The following is a 12,649-nucleotide window of genomic DNA, read 5'->3' on the forward strand; positions in this document are numbered from 1 at the left end:
ATGTTCACATGTTGCCTGCCGAGGTCCCGAGGCTGCAGGTGGAAGAAGGCGCGCCTTGAGGACGCTGTCCCCCGCTGGGGATTTCATGTCAGGACTCCCCACCGCCTCTGGCCATTTGGTCGGAAGGACAGAAAGGTGACAGCAGGAGGCCCAGAGCCGGCCACCCAGCCCCACTTGCTCTGATGACCTGTGTAGCCCCAGGTGCCCTCCCTGTGTGTGTGTGTGTGAGTGTGCACATGTGTGTGTGCGTGTGTATGTGAGTGTGTGTGTAAAGAGGGGTCATGGGGGTGGGGACTGGGCAGGAGGACAGTGCGGATGGCCGGGCAGGGCTGTGATGCCTCGGGGCCGGCTACCGGTCCCTGTCTTTGCAGAAGGCCACGGAGGACACGGAGAGGCAGCTGGCGGACGTGCCCTCCTCCCTGACAGAGGGGGTGACCCCAAAGGCATTCCAAGAAACAGGTGCTGGGGATTGCCAGGCAAGACCTCCGACACCACGCGGACCACCGTCCCAGGTGGTCGTCCACTGGACAGTGGTCCAGGAGCCGGAGCCCATGGAGGCCGAGGCCGAGGGTGAGAAGGGTGGGGCTGGGTGTTTGTGGTGTGTGGGGACGGGTCGGTGCGGCCCCACAAGGGAGGAGCTCCCAGAGGCTGGTGTGGGGCCACGAGCAACGACTGGGCACAGAGCACACAGCGGATGGACTGCAGTTGGGGAGATGTCCCCGTGAAGGTTCCTTCCTGGCTGTGGCTTCTCTGGGAGGCCCTGGGCTGGGCTCTGTCTCTGCAAAGGCCCATGGAGAGTACGCACAAGGGTGAGCTTTTCTCCTCTCACAGCTGCTCCACCACCTGAGGAGCTAGAGCCGGATCTGGAGGGAGGGCTGGTGCCTGCAGTGACTTCAGGAGGAGACCAGGAGCCGGCAGGTGACCCGGCACCTGCCCACGGAGAGCCTGGCGCTGTCCAGGAAGAACTGGCACCTGCTCCTGCCCCAGCCCCTGCCCCTGCCCCTGCTACAGATCCTGCCACTCCCCCTTCCCCCACCCCAGCCCCTGCCCCTGCCTCGGACCTAGATCCTGACCTGGCTCCTGCCCCTTCCCTTACCCCTGCCTCTGCCCCTGCCCCTGCCTGTGCTCTTGTTCCTGCCCCTGCCCCTGTTCCTGCTCCTGCCCCTGCCAGAGCCACTGTCCCTGACCCAGATCCTACCCTTGCTCCTGCCCCTGTCCGTACTCCTGCCAGAGCCACTGCCCCTTCCCCTGCCCCTGCCAGTGGTCCTGTTCCTCCCCCTGACCCAGATCCTGTCCCTGCTCCTGCCCTGGATCCTGCACCTGCCACTACTGCTGACCCTGTCCCTCCCCTTGCCCCTGCTCCTGCCCCTGTCCCTGCCCCTATCCTGAGCCCTGCCCCTACTCCTGCTCCTGCAGGGCTCCCACAGGCAGATCCAGAGCCCACAGCCCTGCAGGGAGAGCTCCTCGTACAATCACCCTTAGTTCCATCCCCGGAACCCGAGACCCCGCCCGATTGTTTCATCCCCTCCCCCTGTGTTCTTTCTCTCTGGTACATATTAACTGTTATTTTATCCTTCCATGTCCTATATACTGTTTATTATTTGTTTTAAATAAAATTACTTGTTTTCAATTGAACACGTCTTGAGCATTAAGTACATGCCCAACGCTGTGCCACCACACCCCAGAACATTGCCGCAGAATATCTCACTCCCCAAAGGAGTCCCCGAACCAGAAGCCCTCCCTGCCCATTTCTCCTGCAGCCCAGACCCCGGTGACCCCTAAGCTGCTTTCTCTCTCTGTTCCTTTACCTATTCCTGATGTTTCTGTAAGTGGAATCACACAATAGGGGCCTTTGTGTCTGCCCCCCTATTTTCAAAGGGGACTCGTTTTCTTCTGTGTTTCTTTGTCATAAAATTTCCCTTATTTGATATTGAAATCCCCGACGGATGACACATCAGATGGAATCATAGAGGCCACTTTAGGAATTATGGGCACAATCTCGGGGCCGAGACCCCTGGTCCTGCTGGGACACCACAGCCTGACCCCAGACAGGACAGGGCTGGTTCCTCCTGTGACCCACACAGAAACCAGGGAAATGCAGAAAGCTGGAAGACACACCGCAAAGGGCAAAAGCATTGCTCACAACCCAAGGCCAAAGAAAGGTTTCACCTGACTCTGGTCCAAACCATGCTCCAAGTCACTGGGTTCCACAGGGACGGAGACCAAACACATGCAAGTTTGGGGGTTGCTAGATTATGTCCAGAGGGGAGATGTGTACCTCAGCAGAGGGGTGGGAAGGAGGCACAAGGGCCAAAAACATCCACTTGGAGACTTAGGAAGAGAGAGGAGTGGAGGTGGTATTGATCCCTGAAATGAAAACTGATGTCTTCAGATCCACTGTAATAAAGACAGAAACTAAAGCTGAGCCACAGGCTACAATTGATCTGACAGTAAGTTAGGGGAAAGAAGGACACAGAGATTTGAACATTCGTCCACTAAACACATGCTAGAATTCATGATACATTGATTCCAAGTAAAAAATGTTCAGTAATTAATAAAAAGCAGAGGGATCTACAGTAGGAACTGAAACAGATCTCCCAAATGGGTTTCAGTTTTGAAGGAGGGTCTCTGGCATTCTCATCTTCATATGACTGGATTATGGGTGTCACAAAAGAAAACAGTATTTCACAGATTTGAGGTGTAAAAAGTCCCTGGATTCTCTAAGCAGTCCGGGACTCCACTGCTGTTAAGAAATGTTTGTTGAGTGGGCACCTGGGTGGCTCAGTTGGTTAATCGACTGCCTTCAGCTCGGGTCATGATCCTGGAGTCCCGGGATCGAGTCCCGCATCGGGCTCCCTGCTCGGCGGGGAGTCTGCTTCTCCCTCTGACCCTCCCCCCTCTCATGTGCTCTTTCTCTCTCACTGTCTCTCAAATAAATAAATAAAATCTTTAAAAAAAAAAGAAATGTTTGTTGAGTAAAACTGAGTTGGAGCAGGCTGTCACTGAAGTGAAAGAGAACATTCCTCAACAATCTGCTTTTACGCACTGTTTCCTGAGCACTGTTTCCTGACTTCAACGGGCCGACAAGAAACTAGTTTTTCTCCCTCAGAACACAATTCACATCTACAAATACCTTACCTTATAAGGGATGTGGCTTACTCAATTTCAAGAACTTCGTTTTTTAAGATAAACATTCTTGCGGCACCTGGGTGGCTCAGCGGGTTGAGGATCTACCTTCGGCTCAGGTCATGATCCCGGGGTCCTGAGATTGAGCCCCATGTCAGGCTCCTTGCTCAGCGGGGAGTCTGCTTCTCCCTCTCCCTCTACTCCTCCCCCTGCTAATGCTCTGTCTCTTTCACTCTCAAATAAATAAATAAAAATCTTTTAAAAACTTAAAAAATTTTTTTCATATTGTTTTCCCTTCAGTAAAACAGAACTGAATTTAGTTGCTTCAGAATCTAAGAATGATTAACATGTGCTTTGAGAAACAAAATAACAGCACAGAGGTAACACTAAGATGAAAAAGAATATTCTTAACTTTTACAAGAAAGGAAACGTTAGATGTTATTTTGCTACAAACTAATTACTGGAAATAGGAGCATCCGGGCCATAGCTACATTTGCTCACGTCTCACTGAGATTTAAACAAACAAAAAAAACGGCCAATAACATCCTCACCACGCAGAAGGGGCGCAGGCCCGGCCCACCAGGCAGCGCTTCGTGCAGCCTCGGTGCCACGTGCGAGGCGGAGGCGGCGGCAGGAAAAGGAGCAGGTGACAACGGCTCCTTTGGAGGGTGCCAAGTTTCAGACTTGTTGCATTTAGAATTGAAATTGTCAATTTTTACTTAAAAAAATAAAACTCTCAGTGTTCGAAGTGACGAAGGCTGCCACGTCCTACAGGCGGAGGAGAGGAAAAAACAAAACTAAGGACACAAAGAGCCGGCGAACGTCCACAAGCCTCTCCTCGGCTCGGGAGAGCCAATTCCTAACCCCGCCCCCACCTCGCGGGCCCGGCAGGTGGGGACGCACGCGGCGTGCTGACGTCCGGCCATTTCCTTAGTCCCGCCTCCTCGCCCCTGCAAACGCCGTTCTGCGCGCCTGCCGCGGGCCGACCTCCGCCTTCCGGCCGCGAAGTGCGCAAGCGCGCGAGCGCGCGGCTCCGCTCGCTCTATGGCGGCCGCCCGTGCGGGGCCGGCTGAGCTGGGCTTCGTGGAGGCGGCGCCGGCGTGGCGGCTGCGCCGCGAGCAGTTCCCCAGCAAGGTGGGCGGGCGGCCGGCGTGGCTGGGCGCGGCCGGGCTGCCGCGGCCCGAGGAGCTGGCCTGCGCGCTGTGCGGCCGCCCGCTGGCCTTCCTGCTGCAGCTGTACGCGCCGCTGCCCGACCGCGCCGACGCCTTCCACCGCGGCCTGTTCGTCTTCTGCTGCCGGGCGCCGCCGTGCTGTGCGGGCCTGCGCGGTGAGCGGCCGCCGCGCCTGGGGCCCGTGGGGGGGGGGCCCGTGGGGGGGGGGCCCGTGGCGGGTCCCGCGCCCGCTCAGCCCTGCCTCCGGCCGCCGCGCTTCCGGGCGCGTCACGGCCCCAGCTTCTGGGTGGATCAGTGGGAACGGGGAGTGCGTGCGCACACCGACAGAATTCGAACTGTGTTCCAGAAAGCTGGGCCCACATAATGTTTCCGAATTTCTGCAGTGTGACTTAACTGTTGGTCTATTTGATTATTCTGAACGAGCTCAAAGACCCAATTCAGATTGTTGTGGGAACCCGTTTCTTGTGCTTTTGCACGTTCTTCTGTCTCCCCTTTCAGAAAGTAAGATCCCTGAAATCGAAAAGTTCCCTCTATTTCTCTTTTTAAGAAATAGTGTCTTTTCAGTCCTGTGTGGACTGGAGGCTCGACTATTTGGCTTGCTATATTACTTAACGGTATTTACATTTCTCGTTTCCTCTTAGTGTTTAGAAATCAGCTACCCAGGAAAAATGACTTTTACTCATATGAGCCACCTTCTGAGGATCCTCCTCCAGAGACGGGAGAGTCTGTGTGCCTCCAGCTCAAGTCTGGTGCTCATCTCTGCAGGGTTTGTGGCTGTTTAGGCCCCAAAACATGCTCCAGATGTCACAAGGCGCATTACTGCAGCAAGGAGCATCAGACTCTAGACTGGAGATTTGGGCATAAGCAGGCTTGTACACAATCAGGTGAGTCAACTCTTTTTAAGTCTTAGCTCAGTTTCATAGCATCTGTCAACCCAAGTTTTTTGTTTTGAGGATAAAAGTTAAGATTAGAGAAGGTATTATTCTTTTCAAAATTTTAGTACCTGGTAACATGAACACCTCTAAGAAAGAGGAGCTGTGAGGTCTTGCCTGCTCAGTTATGTCCAAGACTTGCTTTAATATTGGTGTTTAATTTATGACCTAAATTGCTGGAACTACATGTATTAATTTACTAGGGTTACTGCACAGAATATAGTTTAGAAATGGGAAATTATTTGATCCTCTTTAAAACTAAACGATTAGTAATGATGCTAGTTACCTTTTCATGTTTCAGATTATTTGGACAGAACAATTCCAGACCACGGCTTCCTTTTTCCAGAATTTGAAATTGTAATAGAAACAGAAGATGAGATTACACCTGAAGTCGTTGAAAAAGAAAATGATTCGGAAATTATAGGGAGCATGGGTAAGGAGTCACTTTTAGAACTTTATTCATATAGTGCTGGAAAGAAAAGGCTCTGTGTCAAAAAGAGAGGTAGGTACTGACAGGAAGTCAATTCACTTTGGAGTCTGTGCCCTATGATTTTCAAACACTATCATTTGACAGTATCTTTCCTGTACCTCTCTTCCTTGGCATGTATATCAGATAGATTCTGGTTCTGATGAAGACATGTCAGGGTAAGTATCCAAGTGGTCATTTGGGTAGGGCTCCTCCACATGATGCTGGAAACTTGTTAAGTTCATTTGGATCCAAGATCTGTTTCTCAGATCAATATAGAATATGTGAGACCCTTAGCATAGTGTTTGGCGGGTGACAGGGGCCCTTTAAATGTTTCATCAGCTAGTTTCAGATACCCAATTTTACAGGTTATCTAGATGATAGTACACTAATGTAGTGCCTAGGCCTACCAGATACTAAGCGAAGGATTAGTAGCCAACATTTATCCAGCACTTACTCTGCACCAAGGGCTATTTGTGCATGATCTCATTGAAATCCTGAAGGCAGTACAGTGAGAAACTGTACCTCATTTTGCAGTGAGGAATTTGAGGTTTTCTGGGTAACTTGTTTGGTCACGTAACCAAAGTTGTTAAAGTTTTAGAACTGCAGTTTGAGCTCCCATGTTGTTGACTCCAGAATTTGAGCTCTTAACTACCACAAAATTGGGTTTTAGAGTCTAAATCAGACTTTACAGTATCAGCTTACTGGTTTATAGTTCATATTCAGGTGATGTCAAGAATATACTTTGGTACATGTAACACAGACTAAATCCTGTTGAGGACAGCAGGGCTTCAGACAGCTGGGATTCCAGGAGAGGAGGAATGTGCAGGAATGTGCAGAGAACAAGCTGGTAGGTCATGATGAGTGATGGCTGAGTGAGTGTACCAGCTGGGAAAAGACACGTGTGAGACGTGAAGAATCAGGGCAGTCCAGGCAGCTTAAGGGCAGTAGTGAAAATAAAAGGCTCAGCATTTGTTGGGTGTCCTGTCATCTACAGGGCACAAGTCTTAAACCCAGGACTTGGGTCTGTTCTTTCATTTGAAGATTTAAAGAGAAGCACTCACTAGGAACCTGCCCAGTAAAGTGGGGTACCTGGAAAATCAGATGGTCTTGAAATACTATAATGAATTAAAATAGGGAAAGCCTGTGGGAACATCTGGCTTTCACTATCTGATTTATTTGTTTGTTTTTAAAGACTTTATTTATTTGAGAGAGAGAGAGAGAGAGCACATGAGAGGGGGGAGGGTCAGAGGGAGAAGCAGACTCCCCACTGAGCAGGGAGCCCGATGCGGGACTCGATCCCGGGACTCCAGGATCATGACCTAAGCCGAAGGCAGTTGCTTAACCAACTGAGCCACCCAGGCGCCCTCACTATCTGATTTAACATTAAGTTGGTTGTTTGAAATTTCCTGCCCTCAGCATGTAGGAAATGTCAAGTCACGGGGACTAGTCCTGTTGGTGTAATGGTTGTGTTGATATTTTTCAGGTGAAGCACCTGAGGAAGAATTGGATTCCATGGCAAAACATGAATCCAAGGAAGATAAAATTTTCCAGAAGTTTAAAACTAAAATAGCCCTTGAGCCAAAACAGGTAAACTAGAACTCCTACAACTCCTTCTTGTGTTCTTTTCAGGGTACAGTCCCTGAGAAGTAACTACTATAAAGCTAGTCTCTTGTTATAGGAGTCCTTCACACAGATAGTCTGCTGATCCTGTCAGTAGTTACTGAAAAACTACAGGTTATACTGTTTATCATGTAGGGTCCGTATTTTAAAGAAGGCATCCGAGACAGATGAGTAAGATGTTGCCTGTAATACAGGAAGTTTGCACCAGTGGCAGAAAGAAAGGAACAGATATTTTTGCCCATTTATCCAATAGGAACCTTTTGCTTGTAAAACCAACATGACGTGTTAACACAGACACTGGTTTTGTGAAAAGAAAAATGGGCTTTGGAGTTGGGAAGAAGCCTGGATCCTAGAGTTACACGAAGAGCTCTGACGTAATTGCATCTACAGTGTGAAAAAATTAGAGGTCAGTTGTGAGGATGAAGGAAGAATGTAGGCACATATTAAGTGCTCAGCAAATGTTTCCCTTCTTCATCCCTGTTCTTCTGTTAATATCATTCCCCTTAAAGACATTCAACATAAACCTAAATCACTGAAGAAAGTTCGGCTAAACTCCTGTAAAGCAGTCACTGAGTCAAATATCCAGGAGAAGAATATCATAAGAATAGACCTAGGTCCTAAACACGGTGAAGGTAGTTTTTAGCAATGCATATGCTTTTAACAAAACATAGGAAAGCCACTCTGTTGATGTTTAAGATCTTACAGTGAAATTTATCTCTGTAGTATTTATCTAAACAACTGTATTACTTGGTATTTGTCCCTTTAAAATGAAAATAATATATGAGGGCACCCACAAGCGGGGGTGGGGGGGCAAAGGAAGACTTTTTAATTTTAAGATTTTCTTATTTGAGAGAGCATGCAAGAGAGAGCGTGCATGCACGCCTGAGCAGGGGGAGGGGGAGAGGGAGAGGGACAAGCAGCCTCTGTGCTGAGTGTGGAGGCTCCATCTCATGGCCCCGAGACCATGACCTGAGCTGAAACCAAGATTTAGGCACATAACCGACTGAGCCACCCAGACACCCTTGGTCCCTTTTAAAATTTTTAACTGAGTTAAAGAAGAAGAAGATAGCAGGAGGGGAAGAATGAAGGGGAGTAAGTCGGAGGGGGAGATGAACCATGAGAGATGATGGACTCTGAAAAACAGACTGAGGGTTCTAGAGGGGAGGGGGTGGGGGGATGGGTTAGCCTGGTGATGGGTATTAAAGAGGGCACATTCTGCGTGGAGCACTGGGTGTTATGCACAAACAATGAATCATGGAACACTACATCAAAAACTAATGATATAATGTATGGTGATTAACATAACAATAAAAAAATTTTTAACTGAGGTTCCTTTTATCTGTGAAAGAAAGCACAGATTCTGGGCTGCATTTTGGATTTAGAAACTGGTAATGGAGAAACAGGATTAGAGTGGGACCCTCACAAAATACTCCTAGGATTTAGATTCTAACCATATTACCATGTATGAAATAGGATTTGGATATCCTGAGTCATTTAAGCTAAAATAACTGATTTGATGACACTGGAAAAGCATTAACGGTGCCAGGTCTGAGTTGGGGGAAACAGTAAACTGCGTTTCGGATGAGTGTTCCATCAAGGCTCTCCAGATTATTATCCAATCACGTGCTACCACTGGAAATTTAGGTGAGATGGTGATTTGCACATGATCCCGGTTGATTTTAGGTTCTCAGATACGGCAGAGGGATTGCTCCCATCTGGATCTCTGGTGAAAATATCCCTCAAGAAAAGGATATTCCATATTGCCCCTGTGGTGCCAAGAGAACATTTGAATTCCAGGTATGACCTTAAATGAGTATTTTAATATGTGTAGTCACCCTAAGTTATGTTATTAAAGGCTCCAAAACTTTACTGAAATAATACATGCCCATGGGTCCTGTTACTACAGAAAGTGCCTTGTCCCACCTAAGAGCTTATTCCCTGGAGGGAATTGTCTTTTACAGTTTTATCTGGTAGTTCTCTAAGTAACATGCTTTTTGTGGTAACTTGTCAGTTTACTAGTTTTTAGACATTATCCGTTGACTGGCACGTGCAGTAATGAGGATTTAAATGTAGTTTCTTACACCATCTGGACCACCCTCCCACCTCCCAGTGTGGTTACATCATTATTTTTAGTGTCTGCATTTTGTTACCTTAAAATTTTAAATATTCCTTCTTTTCTTGTTATGGCAATTAAGGTATTTTGTACTTTGTGATAGGAACGTTTTGGAGGCCTTAGTAAGGTTTGGTTTTAGTTTGTGGATTTGTTAGGAAAACAGATGGATATAATCATTAAGACAAATGGTTTTTCAAAAGGAATTGTTAGGATCACAATCCATTTGGGTTGGGTAGAAATGCTCTTGTTGATTTGCTAACCTTACAGAGTGGTAGGTAATACTTTTTGCTTAGGGTAAAGAAAGGAATTGTGAAGACTGTATCCAACAGTAACTGGTTCTTAGTGTCAAAGCTGGAGATTAAAAGACCGGGGTGCCTGCAATCGCCCTGGCAAGGAAGGTCTGTTGAAAGCAGACAGTGCTCTCTGCCTCAGCGCAGGGCTCTAATTCTGTCATCCTCTTAGGTCATGCCTCAGCTGCTCAACCACCTAAAGGCCGACAGACTGGGCAGGAGTGTCGACTGGGGTGTCCTGGCTGTCTTCACCTGTGCTGAAAGCTGTAGACTGGGGATTGGCTACACAGAGGAATTTGTTTGGAAGCAAGATATAACAAATACACCCTAAAGACAATGTCGTAAAGCCTTAAAAATGCTCATAATCTCTTAGACCTTGCAAGTCCATTTCTAGGACTTTATCCTAAGGAAATAATTATAGCAGAGACAAAGGTACAAAGATGTTTTAGGTGAGTTTACAGTGTGTAAATATTAGTGCAACAAAAATGTCTGGTGACAGGTATTTAAAGAAATTTTGGTGAATCCCTACAGCAGAAGGTAATGCAGTCTTAATGATATACATCTATATGTACAAGATACAGGTTTAAACTGACACCAAGATATTCATAGTATGTTCATATTTTTGTAAAAGTATTTATACATGTGTATGTCCACAGAAATCTGGAAAGATACGTACTCGGTGGGAACTAGTTAACTATGGATGGTGGGACTATGAAATGATCGTTTTACCTATGTGTTTGTTTCTTTCTACAATAAAAATGGGTTAATTGCCTAATTAAGACAATCCATTACTCAGCATTTTTCCTCCTAAAATTTGCAATGTTAAAACCAAGAGAAAACTAGTTGGGTAAAACCCAAAGAGACGTGACTGGTTATCAGGTCATTGTCATGGAATAAGACACATGAAGTCCAGAACACTGGAAAAATACAAAACTCCAGTAGGCTGGTGAATGTGATGAGTAACTGACTTCAGAGAGAGGCTCTACTTCGAAACTGACCTTGATCTGCCAACAGCACTGCTCACAGATGACAGATGGAAGGCAAGAATAATGGTCTTTCTCCACTCCCCCCCGCCCCCCACTCATGCCAGTGTACACATGGGGAGTAAACCCAAGTAAGGAGGCAGGAATTGGCCATTAGAATTTCCCTAGGGAAATCTGGCCCTGAGGTCAGCTAAATCTGTTAACCGTGCTAAGGCTCCTTCCAGCCCCTAGTGTTTGACAATTATGCTGGGACAATTCCCAGTTCAACACCAGTGACGCCTGCCCAGCACTAAAGCAAACCTGAAGGGACACTGCTGTTGATCAGTGCTTGAAAACCTACAGCTAATCTAAGTTGGCTCATACTCTCCCATAAGTGCATCTTTTTTGGATATAACACCATTAGTTAATGTCAGTGACTACCTGGTTATTTTACTACACTTTTATATGAGAAAGTCCTGGTCTATTAGCCCACATTATAGGTATATATGTGTTATTCATAAAGAGATGTGTATGAAATACAGTGAAACATAGCTCCATATGGGAAACCAGTATGGAATTCTGATGGGGAGATTTGTTACTAGGCTACTTTTAAATACAACCTGTAAAGAGGGAGGATGGTGTCACAGTTTTCAAGCTGGAAGAGTGAAGTCTGAGAATGACCTACAGCTATGGTGATACAGCCCGTTGCTACTGGAGGACGCGTTATAAGTTGTCCATCATCTGGTGGCAAGAATCAACACTTGGTAGGAAGCTCAGTGGCTTCTGGAAAACTGGACTAGTGGGGGGTCTTCACATTGCCAATTGTAAATGATTCTTAAAAGTCAGGGGATGTTATAGTAAGTTTTCCAAAACAGAATAGTGCCCTGACTGTTAAGGACTTTAAGCAAACCCATTAGGGTCTGTTTGGAGACATCACCAGATGATTGTGGACATTCTTGCAGGTATATTGGGAATAACCAGCCAAGCTGTCCTTTAGGTATGTATCCCTACCAAGTTCTGGCAATTAGGGTGAGAGTTCACAGGGTCCTTCCACTTATAGACTAGTCCAAATCAACAGAAAGAAAATGTCAACTAACATCCATGCTGAAACATAATCCATCATATGAAAAATACAAAATAAAAATAACCTAAAACCAAAAATTTACATAAAAACATTGAGCAACTCAGTTACTTCTAGAAATGTCAAGATGCATTTAAAAACACCCTAAAATTATCATGTCTCACCCAGTAACTTCCTGTAGAGGATGTCATTCACTATTGCCCATCCACGTACTCCACTCTCCACCAAAACTTCTGTTTGGCTCAGACACTGCCTGAGTCGGGTGACCCGACTGCTCACCCCTCCTTTTATTAGATACTGAACGCTGGTCTCATCATCCCTTGACAATTCAGAGATAACAACAAAATAAGTATGTTTAAGTGCTTTTGATAATCACCTTGGTAGTAATGCAATCTAAGACTGTTGCATGTATAAGTATAATGTAAGATAAAGTAAATGACCATGGGATTTCCTAACATTATTCCGTGTGTCTTTAAAAATTAAGGATTATCGGTGTAAATAATAAAACTGATTAAATGAAACCCCCGTAGTCCTGAATTTGAATTGGATATATCAATTATGAATTCATGAGGTATTTAATCTCGAAAACTTTCAAAGGGAAAGCAGCATTTATCCTGCTATATGAAGTGTATCACTTTATAAAGTATTCCAATGAACGACTGGAAAATAAGTAGAATTTCATCATTTGCAACCCACTAATGAATTCACAGATCAATGAGAAGTCTCTGGATGTAGCTGCTCATTTGCAGGAAATCGAACACAGGAACATGCTGAATTACACCATGAGTTTGAAAACAGCAAAACACATACTGTAAGAAACTACCAGCTGTAAATTTGGCCTAACATTTTAAGGAAAAGACAGGGAGGGGGAATATAAGGAGTAA

General features: G+C 46.4%; 2 protein-coding genes across 2 annotated transcripts; both read left to right on the top strand.

Moving 5' to 3' along the window:
* Window positions 1-1,482, top strand: LOC118357192 (skin secretory protein xP2-like). Its single transcript, XM_035728544.1, has 4 exons — window positions 1-135; window positions 372-570; window positions 832-1,076; window positions 1,417-1,482. Exons 1-4 carry the CDS (start codon window positions 1-3, stop codon window positions 1,480-1,482), a joined length of 645 nt encoding a protein of 214 aa, XP_035584437.1.
* Window positions 1,483-3,714: 2,232 nt separating this feature from the next.
* PDCD2 (programmed cell death 2) lies at window positions 3,715-10,252 on the top strand. The gene is made up of 6 exons (XM_027603269.2): window positions 3,715-4,453; window positions 4,940-5,182; window positions 5,532-5,663; window positions 7,183-7,286; window positions 9,003-9,116; window positions 9,895-10,252. Exons 1-6 carry the CDS (start codon window positions 4,171-4,173, stop codon window positions 10,051-10,053), a joined length of 1,035 nt encoding a protein of 344 aa, XP_027459070.2. The 5' UTR covers window positions 3,715-4,170; the 3' UTR covers window positions 10,054-10,252.
* Window positions 10,253-12,649: the final 2,397 nt, after the last annotated feature.

This window comes from Zalophus californianus, chromosome 7, assembly GCF_009762305.2.
Source record: "Zalophus californianus isolate mZalCal1 chromosome 7, mZalCal1.pri.v2, whole genome shotgun sequence".
Lineage (NCBI taxonomy): Eukaryota > Metazoa > Chordata > Mammalia > Carnivora > Otariidae > Zalophus > Zalophus californianus.